Genomic DNA, 20,554 nt, shown 5'->3' on the forward strand with positions numbered 1-20,554 from the left:
TCGGTAAGGCGCCGGCCCCATATACCGAGGGTGGCAGGTTCAAACCCGGCCCTGGCCAAACTGCAACCAAAAATAGCCAGGCGTTGTGGCGGGCGCCTGTAGTCCCAGCTACTCGGGAGGCTGAGGCAAGAGAATCGCTTAAGCCCAGGAGTTGGAGGTTGCTGTGAGCTGTGTGAGGCCACGGCACTCTACCGAGGGCCATAAAGTGAGACTGTCTCTACAAAAAAAAAAGAAATTGATTCTCTCACAGTTGTGGAGGCTGGAAGTCCATGAAATCAAGATGCCAGTAGCAGGCTCATGTCTGTAATCCCAGCACTCTGGGAGGCTAAGGTGGGTGGATTGCCTGAGCTCAAGAGTTTGAGACCAGCCTGAGCAAAGTGAGACCCCCCCCCATCTCTAAAAATAGAAAAACTAGCCAGGTTTTGTGGCAGCCACCTGTGTACTTGGGAGACTGAGGCAGGAGGATCCCTTGAGCCCACGAGTTTCAGATTGCTGTGAGCTATGATGCCATAGCTCACTAACCCAGGATTAGAGAGTGAGACTGGGGCGGCACCTGTGGCTCAGTCAGTAGGGTGCCAGCCCCATATACCAAGGGTGGCAGGTTCAAACCTGGCCCCGGCTGAACTGCAACCAAAAAATAGCCGGGCGTTGTGGCGGGCGCCTGTAGTCCCAGCTACTTGGGAGGCTGAGGCAGGAGAATCGCTTAAGCCCAGGAGTTGGAGGTTGCTGTGAGCTGTGTGATGCCATGGCACTCTACCGAGGGCCATAAAATGAGACTCTGTCTCTACAAAAAAAAAAAAAAAAGAGAGTGAGACTGTCTCAAAAACAAACAAAAAAAAGGCAACAACCTTGGTTCTTTCTGAGGGCTGTAAGGGAGAAGCTGTTCTAGGCCTTTTCCTTTAGCTTCTGGTGGTTGTCAGTGAGCTTTGTTGTTCCTTGACTTGTGGAAGCAACACCCTGAGGTGCCTTCCTCTCCACGTGGCGTCCTCTCTGTGTGTATCTGTCTCTCCCAATTTACAAAGACACCAGGCAAATTAGGGGTCCACCCTGCTCTAGTATAACCTTGTCTTAACTAGTTATATCCTCAACAATCTGGTTTCCAAATGCAAAATCTGAGCACTGAGTGTTATTAGGGCTTCAACATGAATTTTGGGGAGACAACTAACCCCATAAGGAGTGTTTCAGACATTCACCTCAGCTGACTAGGTGTTCCTCAGAGCATTAGCATTGTTCTGTGACCAAAAATTCCCCAGAGGTCTGGGCAGCCCCCCACTCCCTTCTACTGCCACTGTTGAAGCAGCCAGTGTCCAAAAGCTTCAGGTGCTGGGCCAGTTATGATGCTTAGAACTCTGGTGAGAATTCTGGGGCCAGTGCTGCTTACTGCCCCACATGCACCTCCCACTGTGGGAACACGGTGACACCCTGGGGACAGGGAATCTAGGTTTACCTCTTCAGGCCTCTCCAGGGCTTTCACCAAACAGTCCCCCTCCTTTGTCCAATAAGAATACAAATTTGGGGAGACATGGAGCAAGGTTACGGAGGCTATGGGGCGTGGAGTGCAGGAACTGCCAACACCCAGGGTGCATATGGAACCAGTGTGGCTGGCTGGCAAGGTTATGAAAACTACAATTATTATGGCGCCCAGAACACCAGTGTTAGCTCAGGAGCAACCTACAGCTATGGCCCAGCCTCGTGGGAGGCCACCAAGGCCAGCGATGGTGGCTTGGCAGCAGGGGCCCCTGCTATGCACATGGCCTCTTATGGCCCAGAGCCATGCACGGACAATTCTGACTCCCTTATTGCCAAGATCAACCAGCACTTGGACATGATGTCCAAGGAAGGAGGCAGGGGCAGGAACAGCAGCAGTGGGGAGGGCATGCAGGACCGGGAGAGTTCCTTCCGCTTCCAGCCATTTGAGTCCTATGACTCCAGGCCTTGCCTGCCTGAGCACAATCCTTACCGCCCAGGCTACAGCTATGACTATGACTTTGACCTGGGGTCCGACCGCAACGGCAGCTTTGGTGGGCAGTACCATGACTGCCGGGACCCAGCCCGAGAACGGGGCTCCCTTGACGGTTTCATGAGAGGCCAGGGCCAGGGCCGCTTCCAAGACCGGAGTAACCCCAGCACCTTCATGCACAGTGACCCCTTCATGCCACCCTCAGCCTCTGAGCCTGTGTCCACTCCTTGGAATGAGCTGAACTATGTGGGCGGATGGGGCCTGGGCGGCCCTTCCCCAAGTAGGCCACCTCCATCCCTCTTCTCCCAATCCATGGCTTCCGACTACAATGTAATGGGCATGCAGGGGGCAGGCAGTTATGACAGCCCGATGCCTTATGGATGTGGCCAGTCACAGACACGGCTACGGGATCGGGATCGAGATCGGCCTAGGAGGAGAGGGTTTGACCGCTTCGGACCAGACAGCATGGGCAGGAAACGGAAGCAATTTCAGATTTACGAGGAGCCGGACGCCAAACTGGCCCTGGCTGACCGTGAAGGAGATTTTTCTGAAAATGATGATGGAGCTGGTGACTTCCGGTCAGGTGATGAAGAATTCAGGGGTGAGGACGAATTCTGCGACTCTGGGAGGCAGAGAGGAGAGAAGGATGAGGAAGACGAAGAAGTAAAGAAGAGAAGAGAAAAGCAGCGAAGGAGAGACAGGATGTGAGACCGAGCCGCCGATAGGATTCAGTTTGCCTGTTCTGTGTACAGTAAGTTTCGTAGCTTTGAAGATGAAGAGATTCAGAAGCATCTGCAGAGCAAATTTCACAAAGAGACGCTGCGGTTTATAAGTACCAAGCTACCTGATAAGACGGTGGAGTTCCTCCAGGAATATATCATCAATAGGAACAAGAAAATTGAGAAGCGGCGTCAAGAACTAATGGAGAAGGAAAGCACAAAACCAAAACCAGATCCTTTCAAAGGGATTGGCCAGGAGCATTTCTTCAAGAGGATTGAGGCGGCTCCCTGCCTGGCCTGTGACATGCTGATTCCAGCACAACACCAGCTTCTCCAGCGGCATCTGCATTCTGTTGACCACAATCACAACCGCAGGTTGGCTGCTGAACAGTTCAAGAAAACAAGTCTTCGTGTGGCTAAGAGTGTTTCGAACAATAGACACATAGTGAAGATGCTGGAAAAATACCTCAAGGGTGAGGACCCTTTCACCAATGAAACTGTTGATCCAGAAATGGAAGGAGATGACAACTTAGGAGGTGAAGATAAGGAAGAGACACCTGAGGAGGTGGCTGCCGAAGTCTTAGCTGAGGTGATTACAGCAGCAGTGAAGGCTGTAGATGGGGAAGGAGTGCCCGCTCCAGGGATTAGTGAAGTGCCAGTCAAAGTGGAAGGCCCCATGAACACAGCGGAGGCCAGCAGTAATGTCCAGGCTGAACAACCTCTAGAAGAGGTGCCCTGTGGACCAGCATCTGGGAAGGGGACCGTTGAAGCTGGAAGTGAGGCTGAGACACTGGCAGCTGAGGCAGAAAATGCAGGGACTGCAGCTGCTCCTGCCCCACCTGCCATGGAAGCCAAAGTGGAAGAAACTGATGTGGAGTCCAAAGATGATATTCCCATAGAATGATCCTCATTTCCCTGTTTCAAGGGACGTATTATATACTGCATTGCTCTTTCTTCCTTGGTTTGTAAGCAGTACTAGGGTGTGTAATATTGGAATATGCTCTAAACTAATTGAAGAGACCTAGCCATTTCCTTCTGAACAGTGTACCTCATGGTTTGTTTTATACAAGCTTTTAAACTCAGCCTGGGTTTAAAAGCTGCAGAAGTTGTGCATTCCTCCCAAGCAGCTGTTATGTATCTATTTACCATGCAGTTGCAATAATAAAAAAGATTGGGTGATCAAAAAAAAAAAAATACAAATTTGATTTGATTACACTATGTAAGAAGCTATCTGGAAGTTGGGTGTAGTGGCTCAAGCCTGTAATCCCAGCACTTGGGAGACTGAAGCAGGTGGATCACCTGAGCTCAGTTCAAGACCAGCTTGAGCAAGAGTGAGACCCCATCTCTAAAAATTTGCTGAGTGCCGTGGCAGATGTCTATAGTCCAGCTACCTTGGAGGCTGAGGCAAGAGAACTGCTTAAGCCCAGGAGTTTGAGGTTGCAGTGAGCTAAGATGCCACAGCACTCTACCAAGGATAACCAAATGAGACTTTGTCTCAAAAAAAAAACCCAAACCCAAACCAGGGCAGCACCTGTAGCTCAGTCAGCAAGGCACCAGCCCCATATACCGAGGGTGGGGGGTTCAAACCCGGCCCCGGCCGAACTGCAACAAAAAAAAATAGCCGGGTGTTGTGGCGGGCGCCTATAGTCCCAGCTACTCGGGAGGCTGAGGCAAGAGAATGGCATAAGCCCAGGAGTTGGAGGTTGCTGTGAGCTGTGTGATGCCATGGCACTCTACCAAGGGCCATAAAGTGAAACTGTCTCCACAAAAAAAAAAAAAAAACAAACCAAATGAACAAAAAAAAACTCACAAAGTTATCTGGATCTCATTCAACAACGTACACGGTTTGAACAGTTGGTCTTGATTATAAAGCGAAGACAAGTTATCTCTAAGAAAGCCGTTAAGGGGTAAGCTGGCCAGATGTGGAGGCTCACACCTATAATTCTGGCACTCTGGGAGGCCAAGGTGGGTGGATCACCTGAGCTCAGGAGTTCCAGACCAGCCTGAACAAGAGCGAGACATCTCTACCAAAAATAGAAAATCTAGCCGAGCGTTGTGGCAGGCACCTATAGACCCAGCTACTTGGGAGGCTAAGGTAAGAGGATCACTTGAGGGCGGGGCCTGTGGCTCAGTGAGTAGGGCGCCGGCCCCATATACCGAGGGTGGCGGGTTCAAACCCAGCCCTGGCCAAACTGCAACAAAAAAATAGCTGGGCGTTGTGGCGGGTGCCTGTAGTCCCAGCTACTCAGGAGGCTGAGGCAAGAGAATCGCATAAGCCCAAGAGCTGGAGGTTGCTGTGAGCTGTGTGACGCCATGGCACTCTACCGAGGGCAGTAAAGTGAGACTCTGTCTCTACAAAAAAAAAAAGAGGATCACTTGAACCCAGAAGTTTTAGGTTGCTGTGAGCTATGACGCCACAGTACTCTACCCAGGGCGACAGACTCTGTCTAAAAAAGTAAATAAAGAACCTCCATACACACAGGATAGGTCTTTTTCATTAAGGGACATGTTGGGAGGGCTGTGCCTGTGGCTCAGTCGGTAGGGCGCGGGCCCCATATACCGAGGGTGGTGGGTTCAAGCCCGGCCCCGGCCAAACTGCAACCAAAAAAATAGCCGGGCGTTGTGGTGGTCGCCTGTAGTCCCAGCTACTCGGGAGGCTGAGGCAAGAGAATCACCTAAGCCCAGGAGTTGGAGGTTGCTGTGAGCTGTGTGAGGCCACGGCACTCTACTGAGGGCCATAAAGTGAGACTCTGTCGCTACAAAAAAAAAAAAAAAGGAACATGTTGGGCACTCTCTGGAAGGGGCTTGTGCGATGGAGTACCTGGGTTTCACTCCCTCCTCTGCTCTTGCTTCGGTAAGTGTGATCAGGCCAAGCCACTCCCATTGGTGATTCTGGGTTTCCACACCTTGCAAAATACAGTGCCTCTCCCATATAGGTGACAGTATCCAGAGCCACAGGGCCAGCACTCACAGAGAGTTTGCCTGGTACCAGGCCCTGAGCTCATAGCAGGTAACATATCTGATCTCATTTAATCCTCGACAGGCCTAAGATTTAGACCCTGTGGTTATCTCTGCTTTACAGATGAAGAAACTGAGGCATGGCAAGGGCAAATGACATGCCCAGGGACATTCAGGGCTATGATCTGAATGTTTGTGCCTCCCCCACCCCCAGTTCATATGTTAATATCTTTTTTTTTTTTTTTTTTGAGACACAGCCTCACTCTGTGCCTGGCTATTTTTTTTTTTTTTTTTTTTTTTGGTTGCAGTTGTCATTGTTGTATAGCAGGCCCAGGCCAGGCTCAAACCTGCCAGCCTCAGTGTATGTGGCTGCCCTACTCACTGAGCTACGGGCACCAAGCCATATGTTACTATCTTTTTTTTGTTTGTTTGTTTTTGTGGTTTTTGGCCAGGGCTGGGTTTGAACCCTCCACCTCCGGCATATGGGACCGGAGCCCTACTCCTTGAGCCACAGGCACCGCCCCATATGTTACTATCTTAACTCTTGAGGTGATGGTACTGGGAGATGTGGCCTTCCGGAAGTAATTAAGTCATGATGGTGGAACCCTTATAAAAATGGGATCGGTGCCCTTATTAAACAGACCCAAGAGACCTCATTGCCCCTTCCATCAAGTGAGGACACTGTGAAAAGGCATCCTCTGTGAACCAGGAAGTAGCCTTCCCAGTCACCAGATTTGCCAGCACCTTGATCTAAGACCTGCAGGCTGTTTGTGTGGTTGTTGCTAATTTTAATACTGGAAATACAATCATGCTTTCTACAGAAATATCCATCTTCTGTTAATGTGTGTGTGACCTTCTAGGAATTTCTTTATATGTTTGTAGATTTTTTTTTTTTTTTTTGAGACAGGGTTTCACTTTTTCACCCTTGGTAGAGTGCTGTGGCATCATAGCTCACAACAACCTCAAACTTCTGGGCTTAAGCGATTCTCTTGCCTCAGCCTCCCAAGTAGCTGAGACTACAGGTGCCTGCCACAATGCCTGGCTAGTTTTTCTATTTGTAGAGACCGGGTCTCCTTTGCTCAGGCTGGTCTCGAATACCTGACCTCAAACAATCCACCTGTCTTGGGCTCCCAGGGTGCTAGGATTACAGGTGAGAGTCACAACACCCAGCCCCAAATGATGACTTTTTTAGCAAATTGGAATCAAAATACACAATGTGTGGGTGGTGCCTGTGGCTCAGTGAGTAGGGCGCTGGCCGCATACACCGACGGTGGAGAGTTCAACTCGGCCCCAGCTAAACTGCAACAAAAAATAGCTGGACATTGTGGTGGGTGCCTGTAGTCCCAGCTACTTGGGAGGCTGAGGCAAGAGAATCGCCTAAGCCCAAGAGCTGGAGGTTGTTGTGAGCTGTGACACCATCACACTCTAGGACAAAGTGAGACTCTGTCTCTAAAAAAAAAGAAATACACAATGTGTTACAACTTGCTTCAGTTAACAAGGCCATTTCTCCATGTCTGTCTGCCGGCATGGTTCTTTCCTCCACTCTGTGGAGGAGGCCAGAGAGACAGGCTCTCTCTGAACAAGGGCTCTACTTAGGCCCTGAGCCCTTCCCTCCCTGGGCTTTTCCTTCCCATGGAGGAAATCATTGCTGCAGGGATGAGGTGGCTTTCCCAAGCTTAGGAATTTGAGACCCAAAGGCTTTGGTTGCATCCAGCATATTCAACATTGGCTCAACAAATATTTATTTTAACAACTACTATTTGTTGTTGTAAGAACCAGAAATACATCAGTGATCAAGACAGCGGAAGGGGTGGGGGCTCAGCGCCTTTGGCCCAAGCAGCTAAGGCACCAGCCACATACACCTGAGCTAGCTGGTTCGAATCCAGCCTGGGCCCGCCAAACAATGATAGTTGGGACCAAAAAATAGCCAGGTGTTGTGGTGGGTGCCTGTAGTCCTAGCTACGTGGGAGGCGGAGGCAGGAGAATTGCTTGATTCCAGGAGTTCAAGACCAGTATGAGCAAGAGCAAACCCCCCTCTCACTAAAAATAGAAAGAATAGCTGGGCATAGTTGTGGGTGCCTGTAGTCCCAGCTGCTAGGGAAGCTGAGGAAAGAGGATTGCTCAAGCCCAAGAGTTTGAGTTTGTTGTGAGGTCTGATGGCCCTCTACCAAAGGCAGCCAAGTGAGACTGTCTCAAAAAAAAAAAAAAAAAAAAAAGAAGGGTGGTGCCTATGGCTCAATGGGTTGGGCGCCAGCCCCATATACCAAGGGTGGCAGGTTCAAACACAGCCCAGGCCAAACTGAAAAAAAAAAAAAAAAAAAATAGCTGGGCGTTGTGGCGGGTGCCTATAGTCCCAGTTGCTCGGGAGGCTGAGGCAAGAGAATTGCCTGAGCCCAGGAATTGGAGGTTGCTCTGAGCTGTGTGAAGCCACAGCACTACCGATGGCGAAAAAGTGAGACTCTGTCTCTACAAAAAAAAGAAGGCCAGGCACAGTGGCTCACGCCTGTAATCCTAGCACTCTGGGAGGCCAAGGTGAGTGGATAGCTTGAGCTCACAAGTTGGAGATCAGCCTGAGCAAAAGTGAGACTCCATCTCTACTAAAAAAAATAGAAAAACTGAGGCAGAGGATCACTTGAGCCCAAGACTTTGAGGTTGCTGTGAGCTATGATGATGCCATGGCACTCTACCCAGGGTGACAGAGTGAGACTGTCTCAAAAAACAAACAAACGAACAAACAAAAATGTATCCTAGGCCCCCCACTCAGCCCTCGGCCAGAGAAGACTCTGAACCCACTCATCTCACCGACCTGTTTTCTTTTTGAGACAGAGCCTCAAGCTGTTGCCCTGGGTAGAGTGCTGTAGCATCACAGCTCACAGCAACCTCCAACTCCTGGGCTTAAGCGATTCTCTTGCCTCAGTCTCCCAAGTAGCTAGGACTATGGGCATCTGCCACAACGCCCGGCTATTTTTTGGTTGCAGCCATCATTGTTATTTGGCAGGCCCGGGCTGGATTCAAACCCACCAGCTCAGATGTATGTGGCTGGTCCCTTAGCCGCTTGAGCCACAGGTGCCGAGTCTCGACCTGTTTTCTTTTTTTTTTTTGTAGAGACAGAGTCTCACTTTACCGCCTTCAGTAGAGTGCCATGGTGTCACAGGACTCACAGCAACCTCTAGCTCTTGGGCTTCCGCGATTCTCCTGCCTCAGCCTCCCGAGCAGCTGGGATTACAGGCGCCTGCCACAACGCCTGGCTATTTTTTGGTTGCAGTTCAGCCAGGGCTGGGTTTGAACCCGCCACCCTCGGTATATGGGGCCGGTGCCCTACTCATTGAACCACAGGGGCCACCCTCGACCTGTTTTCTGATCTGTGCATTTGATTTTATGTCCCAGGCTTAAGGACAAGTGAGTGTAACCAGCGTTGATTTCTCCTGAGGGCCCAACCCTTTGGCCTCTTCCCCAGCACCTATACGAGTGACTTCACTAAAGGTTAGAAGTTGGGTGCTCACAGCTTTCCTGGAAACCTCGGCTGATGCTCTTTGTCACTTGTAACCAGGGCTCAGGCCCAGCCCAGTGCCAGGGCAGGTTTGGCAGTAAGCAAGCCAGGTGACCCAAGAGATGACAACAGTGATATTAATGAGAACTGCCCTATACTGAGGGCTTCCTAGGCTGTGTGGTTCTGTGCTGAGTTTTATACTCACTGAATATAAAACAGTGGGGGTGAATTACTCCCACTGTCACCTGGGATGGAAGATATCACTGTCACCTGCATGCCTCCTGCACCTGTGCCCAGAGGTGAGTACAGACAGTCTCCAGAGTCCCCAGGACCCAGGGCTAGGCTGAGCAATGACAACCACCCTCTCTACCTGTGTTTATTTAATCCCCATCTCTTACCCAACTTGGCCACCCCTCTTCTTGTTTAGCTGATCCTGGCTTCCATCTACCACCCTGTCTTTCAGCACCCTTCCCCACACTGAAATTCCCAGGGAATTTAATCCCTAGTTTACAGATTGGAAAACCGAGGCACCAAGGAGGTAAGACTAGCCTGATCTCAGCCTGTCAACAGAAGGCCCAAGATTTGAATTGAGGGCTGGTTACAGTGGCTCATACCTATAAGTCTGGCACTCTGGGAGGCTGAGGTGGGTGGATTGCTTAAGCTCAGGAATTCAAGACCAACTTGAGCAAGAGTCAGACCTGTCTTTACTAAAAATAGAAAAACTAAGGCAAGAGGATCACTTGAGCCCAGGAGTTTGAGGGTATTGAGCCATGATGCCACAGCACTCTACAGAGGGCAACAAAGTAAGACTCTGTCTCAAAAAAAGCAAAAAAGCAAAGAATTGAATGAAGTAGTCCAGAGTCCATGCGCTAATCTCTCTTTAACCCTGGCCTTCCTATCTTGATCCTGGCCCAACCCTGGCCCAACCCAGCTCTGCTCTAGGTGTGTCCTCAGTGAGATTTCTCTAGGGAGACCCTGGAGCCAGAAGATCTGTGTAATAATGCAATCCCAGCTAATCTAGCCCTGTTGGATAGGAAACATATGGAACTATGTTTCTGAATACAGAAAATTCAGAATAAAATCAAGCAGTACTTAGATAAACAGAATCCAACCCAATGGTAAGGAAAGCTTGGGTGGGGGGTGCCTGCAAATCTCAGTTAGTTGGAAAAATTAGGTAACTTAAACCCAGAGTACATGGGCTGTCACACCACCCCTTTTGGAGTCCTGATTGGCACAGAGATTAGCAAAAAGGACTCAGTGTGGTTTATCATGATCTTGGGATGGGGGAAGCCTGAGTCACCGACAAAATATTTGGTTGATGGTCAGCCTCAGTTTGCTGGGAAAACCGCCCCAAATCACTTGGATGACAAAACGTTTTCCCTAGCCAATATTTTTAATACTGAGAAAGCTAGAATTGAATAATAATTATTAAAGTGTACCAAATATGTAAACATGAGATTTGTAAATTGAACTTTAAAATTTAAGTTATGCTTTTGAATTTACTTTAAAAGATAGACTGTTTTTTTGGCTTGGTGCCTGTGGCTCAAGCGGCTAAGGCGCCAGCCACATACACCTGAGCTGGCGGGTTCGAATCCAACCCGGGTCCGCCAAACAATGACGCTGCAACCAAATTAAAAAAAAAAATAGCCGAGTGTTGTAGTGGGCGCCTGTAGTCCCAGCTACTTGGGAGGCTGAGGCAAGAGAATGGCTTGAGCCCAAGAGTCTGCGGTTGCTGTGAGCTATGACACCACAGCACGCAACCTCAGAGCAACTCAGTGAGACTCTGTCTCTGATTAAACTGCTGTTAGTTTACGTCCAAGGCTTCACCGTTTTTAGGGTGCAGGTGTAGACAAGTTCATGCACTTAGCAAAGTCAGGATGCCCCCCCAGCCCCTGGCAGCTCCTGGTCTACTTTCTGTTCCTATAATTCCATCTCTCCCAGAATCTCCTGTAGGTGGAATCCTGGAGTTTGGGACTGGCTTCTTTCAGCGTCATGCCTCCAACCTCCACCCACACTGGCTGTGTGAGGACTTGGTTTTTACTTATTGCTGTGGAGCATTCCATGGCCTGGACGCACCACTTTGCTTACTCACTTACTAGTCACAGGACTTCGCAGCGGGTTGGTTTTTTTTTTTTTTTTTGAGACATGATCTCACTCTGTCACCCTGTGTAGATTGCCGTGGCATCATAGCTCACAGCAGCCTCAAACTCTTGGGCTCAGGCAATCCTCTTGCTTCAGCCTCCCCAGTAGCTGGGACTACAGGCACCCGCCACAACACCCAGTTAAGTTTTCTATTTTTTAGTAGAGACAGGGTGTCATTCTTGCTCAGGTTGGTCTTGAACTCCTAAGCTCAAGCAGTCCATCGGCCTCGGCTTCCCAGGGTGCTAGGATTATATTCCTGAGCCACGTGCACCTGGCCCACAGCAGTTACTGATCATAAACAAAGCTGGAGAGCAACTTTTTCTTTGATATGTAATATTGACTCTTACTTCACAAAGAAATAGAAGCAATTGGAAGGGGACTTGGGCAAGCTCTGTCTACCACATTCCCACCTCCCCACATCTGGGTCCCTTAGATCTTTCCTCCTGTTCCTAAGGGGGATGGTACCCAAGGGCAACCCCCTACTGTGCACAAATCCCACCTTACCTCCTCTACTCACAGTCATCACCCCAGCCAGTCTCACCTCTCTTTTGCCTCATCAATCTCTCTCTTCTTCCTTGATCATTTTTATGAGCAGACACACATGCTATTATAGCCCCTGCTTTAAAAACATCCAGAAAACATATCAGGGGTGTCTTCAAAATGCAAAAATAAAGGGCCAGGTGCTGTGGCTTAGCCCTGTAATTCAGCACTTGAGAGGCAGAGGCAGATGGATTGCCTGAGCTCACAGGTTTTAGACTAGCCCGAGCCAGAGCAAGATCTTGTCTCTAAAAACAGCCGGATGTTGTGGTGGGTGCCTATAGTCCCAGCTAGTTGAGAGGCTGAGTCAAGAGAATCATGTAAGCCCAGGAGTTTGAGGTTGCTGTGAACTGTGACACCAAGGCACTCTATCGAGAGTGACAAAGTAAGACTGTCTCAAAAAAAAAAAATAGGGGCGGCGCCTGTGGCTCAGTGAGTAGGGCACCGGCCCCATATGCCGAAAGTGGTGGTTTCGGACCCAGCCCTGGCCAAACTGCAACAGAAAAATAGCCGGGCGTTGTGGTGTGCGCCTGTAGTCCCAGCTTCTCGGGAGGCTGAGGCAAGAGCATCGCGTAAGCCCAAGAGTTAGAGGTTGCTGTGAGCCGTGTGATGCCACGGCACTCTCCCTGAGGGCGGTACAGTGAGACTCTGTCTCTACAAAAAAAAAAAATGTAGGGCAGCACCTGTGGCTCAAGGAGTAGGGTACTGGCCCCATATACCGGAGGTGGTGGGTTCAAACACAGCCCTGGCCAAAAACTGCAAAAAAAAAAAAATGTAGACATAGAATTACCACTGCTTGGTATATGCGAAAAGAATTGAAAGCACAGGCTAGAACATTTTTGTACATCCATCTTCAAAGCAGCATTATCCCAGCCTGAGCAAGAATGACGCTGCTGCAACCAAAAAATAGCCACGCGTTGTGGTGGGAGCCTATAGTCTCAGTTACTTGGGAGGCTGAGGCAGGAGAATAGCTTGAGCCCAGGAGTTGGAGGTTGCTGTGAGCTGTGATGCCACAGCACTCTACATAGGGCAGCAGTTTGAGGCTCTGTCTCAAAAAAAAAAAAAAAAAAGCAGTATTATTCACAATAGGCCCAAGAGTCTTTGGTAAACCAAGGGTAGAATGTCCATGCAGTGGAATATGATTCAGCCTTGCTCTTTTTGACAAGAGTCTTACTTGGTCGCCCTCGATAGAGTGCCATGGCCTCATAGCTCACAACAACCTCAAACTCTTGGACTCAAGTGATTCTCTCGCCTCAGCTTCTCGAGTAGCTGGGACTATAGGCGCCTGCCACAATGCCCAGCTAGTTTTAGAGATGGGATCTTGCTCTTGCTCAGGCTGGTCTAGAACTCGTGAGCTCAGGCATTCCACCCATCTCGGCCTCCCAGAGTGCTAGAATTACAGGTGTGAGCCACTATTGTTGGCCCTATGATTTAGCCTTGTAAGGAAAATGCTAGCATACGCTACAACATGAATGGACCCGAGGACATTATATTGAGTGAAATAAGCCAGTCACAAAAGAGCAAATACTAGACAAGTCCACTCAATGAGGTCCCTGGTGTACTCAAATTCATAGCCATAGAGTAGAACAAGGTTTGTTGAGGCTGGGAAGGGGGGACATTAGTTTTTATTAAGGACAGAGTTTCAGTTGGGGAAGATGAAACAGCTCTGGGGATGGATGGTGATAAGGTTGCACATCGCTGTACTGGTATTTAATGCCACTGAACTGTACTCATAAAAATGGCTAAAATGGGGCTGGGTGCGGTGGCTCACTCCTGTAATCCTAGCACTCTGGGTGGCCCAAGCAGTGGATCATTTGAGGTCAAGGAGTTCAGGACCAGTGCGAGCAAGAGCAAGACCCATCTCTAAATAATAGCCAGGCATTGTGGCGGGCACCTGTAGTCTGACCTACTTAGGAGGCTCAAGCAAGGGGATTGCTTGAGCCCAAGATTTTGAGGTTGTTGTGAGCTATGACACCATGGCCCTCTACTGAGGGTGACAAAATGAGACTCTGTCTCAAAGAAAAAAAGGCTAAAATGGTAAATTTTATGTTATGCACATTTATTTACCCTCCCTTGAACAAACAGAACAAAAACATGAACTCTTCCTTGTTTTGCTTGTTTTTTTGCTTTAAATTATTTTATTGGAATTCTTCAGATAAAATCGGACAGTTGTACAAGATAAAGTGAAAGGTATCTATCTACTTGTCACGTAAGTGCCCCCAAATTTCTAGGTGAGATTTTTTCAATATGACTATAGCTGCTCAGGTTAATACAGGAAAGAAGTTCCTAGAATCTGCTCAACACCAGTTAGAGGACTTTTTTTGTTTGTTTGTTTATTTCTTTTTTTTTTTAAGAGTGGTTCTTTTTTTTTTGTAGAGACAGAGTCTCACTGTACCACCCTCAGGTATAGTGCCATGATGTCACACGGCTCACAGCAATCTCTTTCTTCTGGGCTTAAGCGATCCTCCTGCCTCAGCCTCCCGAGCAGCTGGGACTACAGGTGCCCGCCACAACGCCCGGCTATTTTTTTGTTGCAGTTTGGACGGGCCACCCTCGGCATATGGGGCCGGCACCCTACTCACTGAGCCACAGGCGCCGCCCCAGCTAGAGGACATTTTTGACAGCAAAATCCACAGTAACTGGGAAGAAAGAGCATGGCTCTCCACTGGTCACAGCCTGAAGGTCCGTAGTAGAAACCATCATCTAACTATCACAGCCACGTCCCCATGGAAGTGGGCTCCAAACTTTAGGCCTGTGGCCATCAGGTTAGTGCAGAATCTGTGAAGGAGCACTGCCCCTGGCTGAGCTTCCAGAACTCTCCTTTTTTTTTTTTTTTTTTTTTTGCAGTTTTTGGCCCGGACTAGGTTTGAACCTGCCACCTCCGGTATATGGGGCCAGCGCCCTACTCCTTTGAGCCACAGGCACTGCCTAGAACTCTCCTTGTTTATTTATTTATTTATTTTATTTTTATTTTTTTGAGACAGAGCCTCAAGCTGTCGCCCTGGGTAGAGTGCTGTGGCATCACAGCTCACAGCAACCTCCAACTTCTGGGCTTAAGCGAGTCTCCTGCCTCTGCCTCCCAAGTAGCTGGGATTATAGGTGCCTGCCACAACGCCCAGCTATTTTTTTTTTTTTTTTTTTTTGTGGTTTTTGGCTGGGGCTCAGTTTGAACCCACCACCTACTGCATATGGGACTGGTGCCCTACTCCTTGAGCCACAGGCACTGCCCTGGCTATTTTTTTTGGTTGCAGCCGTCATTGTTGTTTGGCAGGCCTGGGCTGGATTCGAACCCGCCAACTCAGGTGTATGTAGCTGGCGCCTTAGCCGCTTGAGCCACAGGTGCCGAGCCAGAACTCTCCTTCTTTATTCAAGGACAACACACTGATATATGTCTTAAAACTCCATCATGGCGCTGTGAGGATCAGAAGCTTGAGAAGAAACCAAGCAGAGGCCAGGGCGACCCCAATGAGTTCCCCGACCTCAGCTAGGTCAGTTCCAAGCAGTGGCCTCAGGAAGATATAAGAAACTGCTCTGCAATGGTCGTTGACCCAGCTGGGCCAAGGTCTGTGATGCCACGGCACTCTACCCAGGGTGACAGCTTGAGGCTCTGTCTCAAATTAAATAAATAAATAAAAATAAATATGGGCGGCGCCTGTGGCTCAGTCGGTAGGGTGCCGGCCCCATATACCGAGGGTGATGGGTTCAAACCCAGCCCCGGCCAAACTGCAACCAAAAAATAGCCGGGCGTTGTGGCGGGCGCCTGTAGTCCCAGCTACTCAAGAGGCTGAGGCAAGAGAATCGCCTAAGCCCAGGAGTTGGAGGTTGCTGTGAGCTGTGTGACGCCACGGCACTCTTCCCAGGGCCATAAGGTGAGACTCTGTCTCTACAAAAAAAAAAATAAATAAATAAATAAATAAATAAAAACAGAAAAACGAGGCAGCCCCTGTCCATAAGCTCTGGGCTCTGGCCCTGCTTCTCTCACTGCTTGTGTACTGTACACCTACACACCCACTGCTCTGCAAAGGTGGTGCAGCGCCTGCCAATTCCCATTGCTCAGCAGCAGGCTCCACAACAGAGGTCACGCAGACACTAAGGAGCACATTACTACCACCAACTAGCCCACCACCCAAAGAGCTTTTTATTTTTATTATTTTTTGTTTGTTTTTGGCCAGGGCTGGGTTTGAACCCGCCACCTCTGGCATATGAGACCAGCGCCCTACTCCTTGAGCCACAGGCGCCGCCCGAGCTTTTTTTTTTTTTTGAGACAGAGTTTCACTATGTTGCCTTTGGTAGAGTGATGTGGCGTCACAGCTCACAGCAACCTCCAACTCCTGGGCTTATGCTATTCTCTTGCCTCAGCCTCCCAAATAGCTAGGACTACAGGCACTTGCCACAACGCCCAGCTATTTTTTGTTGCAGTTTGGCTGGGGCTGGCACCCTACTCACTGAGCCACAGGCAACACCCCTGTTTTGCTTTGTTTTTAGACAGAGTCTCACTCTGTTACAATAGGTTGAGTGTCTTGGCATCTTAGTCACAGCAACCTCAAACTTTGGTCTCAAGTGATCCTCTTGCCTCTCCCTCCTGAGTAGCTGGGACTATAGGTGCCTGCCACTGTGCCCAGCTAGTTTTTCTGTATTCGTTTGTTTGTTTGAGACAGAGTCTCATTTTATTGCCCTTGGTAGAGTGCTGTGGCATCACAGCTCACAGCAACCTCCAACTTCTGGACTTAGGCGATTCCCTTGCCTCAGCCTCCCAAGTAGCTGGGACTGCAGGTGCCTGCCATAACACCCAGCTTTTTTTTTTGTTGTTGCAGTTTGGCCGGGCCTGGGTTTGAACCCACCACTCTCAGTATATGGGGCTGGTGCCCTACCCACTGAGCCACAGGGGCCGCCCAGTTTTTCTGTTTTTATTTATTTATTTATTTAAATTTTATTATTATTATTTTTGAGACAGAGTCTCAAGCTGTCACCCTGGGTAGAGTGCTGTGGCATCTCAGCTCACAGCAATCTCCAACTCCCAAGCTCAAGTGATTCTCCTGCCTCTGCCTCCCAAGTAGCTGGGACTACAAGCACCCACCACAACACCCAGCTATTTTTTGGTTGCAGCTGTCATCGTTGTTTGGCGGGCCTGGGCTGGATTGGAACCCGACAGCTCAGGTGTATGTGGCTGGCACCTTAGCCGCTTGAGCCACAGGCGCTGAGCCAGTTTTTCTGTTTTTAGTAGAAATAGGTTCTTGCTCTTGCTTGGGCTGGTCTTGAACTCCGGAGGTCAAGCAATCCACCTGCCTCAGCTTCCCAGAGTGCTGGGATTACAGGTGTAAATCACTGCACCTGGGTCATAAACTATTTCTTGACCTGACATCTCTTTCCAGTTACTGCATTTCTCTGCTTCCTTTCAAGCAAAACTCCTGTTAAGGTTGTCTCTAGTTGCTGTCCCCAGTTATTCTCTTCCCATGCTCCTCTGAACCCACTCTAATCAGATTCGCACTTACCACTGCTCCCCTGAAATGGCACTTGTCAATGTCAACAGTGACCTCCTTATTAAATGCAGCAGCCCCATGGGCGGCGCCTGTGGCTCAAGGAGTAGGGCGCCGGTCCCATATGCCGGAGGTGGTGGGTTCAAACCCAGCCCCAGCCAAAAAAAAACAAAAAAAAATAAAAATAAAAATAAAAAAATAAATGCAGCAGCCCCTCCTCAGCAGCATCTCTGATGGGAGATGGTCACTACCACAGCATTTTGGGATGGTAGTCACTACCATCTCCCAAAATGCTGTCTTCAGGAAGCTTCTCCCGGGACTCCTAGTTCCTCTAGGTCTCCCTTGCTGGGTCCCCTCCTCTCTGGAGCTTTCCTCATTGGTGTCCATAAGCTCTGGGCTCTGGCTCTGTTTCTCTCACTGCTTGTGTAGTACTCCCTGGGTGATACCAGCTTGATAGTGCCATGAGATTGAATGATTGAGAGATAAGGTCTTGCTATGTTGCCCAGGCTGGCTTTGAACTCAAGTGATCCTCCCACCTCAGCCTCATCAATCACTGGGACAACAGATGTGAGCCATGTTTTTTATATCATTGATACATCACATTGATGGTGCCCATTTTTGTACCTCCAACCTGACCTTCTCCTATGAACTCCATTCCCAACTCTCGGTTCCTTTAACATTTCTACTTAGGCGTTGAGTTGAAATCTCAAACTTAGCAGGTCCAAGCCTATCTGCCATCTTCCCCTGAAATCTGCTCTGCTCTCAGACTTCCTCACTGCAAGTACTTCACAGCTCCACCCTTCTGGTTGCTCAGACCAGAATCCTGGAAGGGCCCCCTTTCCTCACACTTCATATTTAATCCCCCAGGCTCTGCCTTCGAAATTCTGGTGTTTCCAGAATCTACTTCACTGTTCACCTGCCTTTGCCCTTGCACCCTTTCACCCAGGGGACAGAAGGATCTCGTCCCTTTTCTACTCAAAGCCTTTCCCATTTCTTTTTTTTTTTTTTTTGTAGAGACAGAGTCTCACTGTACCACCCTCGGGTAGAGTGCCGTGGCGTCACACGGCTCACAGCAACCTCTAACTCTTGGGCTTATGCGATTCTCTTGCCTCAGCCTCCCAAGCAGCTGGGACTACAGGCGCCCACCACAACGCCCGGCTATTTTTTTGTTGCAGTTTGGCCAGGGCTGGGTTTGAACCCACCACCCTCAGCATATGGGGCCGGCGCCTCTGCTCACTGAGCCACAGGTGCCACCCTCCCATTTCTTAAAATAGGAACCCAAATCCTTAAGTATCCTAGTAAGACTCAGCACTCATACCCCCCATTTCCTCTCTAACCTAATTTCTCTTTTTATTTATTTATTTTTTGAGACAGAGTCTCGATTTGTCACCCTCGGTAGTGTGCTGTGATGTCACTGCTCACAGTAACCTCAAACTCTTGGGCTTAAGCAATTCTCTTGCCTCAGCTTCCCAAGTAGCTGGGACTACAGGCGCCCGCCTGGCTATTTTTTTTTTGTTTTTTGTTTTTTTTTTTTGGATGTAGTTATCATTGTTGTTTGGCGGCCTGGGCTGGATTTGAACCCGCCAGCTCTGGTGTATGTAGCTGGCACACTAGCTGCTGTGCTATAGGTGCTGAGCCACTCTCTTAAGTGCCTACTGTCACTCCTTCCCAGCCGTCCTCAGACCCCAATGCTGCAGTGGTGATTCCTTAATGTCCCACTGTAAGAACCTTGCTCAGTACAGTGTCATTATCATTATAACAAGCTGGCGTTTACTGACATTTTTCCAATCTCTAAGTCAGCCTTTACAGAGATGATCCCTTCTGCAGAGGGCACAGCAGGCATTGTTCTACCAATTTATAGTTGAAGAAACTGAGACCTGGTGAGATGAAGCCACCAGCCCAGGCTCTTGTGCCTACCTATGCATGGCATAGCTTGTTGAGCTCTCTGCTTGGCCACAGATTAAACAACAAACAAAAACCATACCCACTACCCTATCATCAATCTCCTTTCCCATTGCAATCTCCTGTCAGCCCCTGACTAACTCCATCATTTGAGCACTTTATCAGGAGGCCTTTCTTATCCCAGAGATGTGCTAGATACCAAGGGGCAGGAGGTGACATTAGTCACACCAAAAGAATCCCTATCTAGGTGACTCTAGATAAGGACAGTGCCAGGGGTGTGGAGGTTGACTAAGAGAGACAAGTATTGCAGGTGGCCAACCAGCATGTAATCGGTGGAGGTGCTGTTCTGTGGTCTCCCAGCCACCTTGGGGTCTGCAAAGTAGGTTAAAGTCAGAGTGACCTCCTGCCCAACACTTTTCATGTGGTCCCCACCTCCCACCCCTACGTGTACTTTCTGAGCTCCAAATAAATCAAAATCAAGAAGGGCCCTGGGCGGCGCCTGTGGCTCAGTCAGTAAGGCGCCAGCCGCATATATCGAGGGTGACGGGTTCAAACCCGGCCCCGGCTGAACTGCAACAAAAAAAATAGCTGGGCGTTGTGGCGGGCGCCTGTAGTCCCAGCTACTCGGGAGGCTGAGGCAGGAGAATCGCTTAAGCCCAGGAGTTGGAGGTTGCTGTGAGCTGTGTGATGCCATGGCCCTCGGTAGAGTGCCATAAAGTGAGACTCTGTCTCTACAAAAAAAAAAACCAAAACACAAGAAGGGCCCTAAGATAGCAAAACAGGCCTAGCTCCTCCCTGGCAAACCAGCCGGGCAGGTTTGCTGGTGCCAGGGTGGAGGGTGGGGGAACAAGTCAACTCCGGGGAACAAATGGAGCTGACAAGTGCCAAGGCCTGTGAGATGGCTCTGGGGAAAAGCCAGATAAAATCACAGTTGGTTTGATCTAGTGCTGACCAAGGCTGGCTGGTAGGGTCAGGTGGCTTGTAAATGTGTTTGAAGACGGGCTGGTTTTGAGCCAGGATTGGAGAGGACAGTATTACTAGTGGTTAAAAGCAATTTCATCAGTCATCAAGGAACAGGCACCAGAGATGTAAGATATCAAGAACACCTGGGAAGCTTGTGTAAAAAGAATATATTTTGAACCTGTAAAATCAGGATTTCTAGAGATTGGGGACTCAAATCTTTATTTTTAAAAGCTCTCTCAGATAACTGTGATACTCAGAGGCTTGGAAATTATGACCTGGTCTTTAAAGATATTTCTGGAATCCCTTCAACCTCAGAGTTTGCTACTTAGCTGTGTTTCTGTGGGAAAGTGACTTAACCTCTCTGAAGTTCATTTGCCCCATTTGGAAGATGAGGATAACTTTATTT

At 49.2% G+C, this 20,554-nt stretch overlaps 1 protein-coding gene across 1 annotated transcript; it reads left to right on the plus strand.

Moving 5' to 3' along the window:
* The first annotated feature begins 54 nt into the window (after window positions 1-54).
* On the plus strand, window positions 55-3,880 carry LOC128565025 (A-kinase anchor protein 8-like). Its single transcript, XM_053561223.1, is given in 1 exon segment — window positions 55-3,880. A coding segment is annotated over 1 exon segment (2,061 nt). The 5' UTR covers window positions 55-1,522; the 3' UTR covers window positions 3,584-3,880.
* Window positions 3,881-20,554: the final 16,674 nt, after the last annotated feature.

The sequence above is a fragment of the Nycticebus coucang genome, chromosome 2, assembly GCF_027406575.1.
Source record: "Nycticebus coucang isolate mNycCou1 chromosome 2, mNycCou1.pri, whole genome shotgun sequence".
NCBI classification, from domain to species: Eukaryota; Metazoa; Chordata; class Mammalia; order Primates; family Lorisidae; genus Nycticebus; species Nycticebus coucang.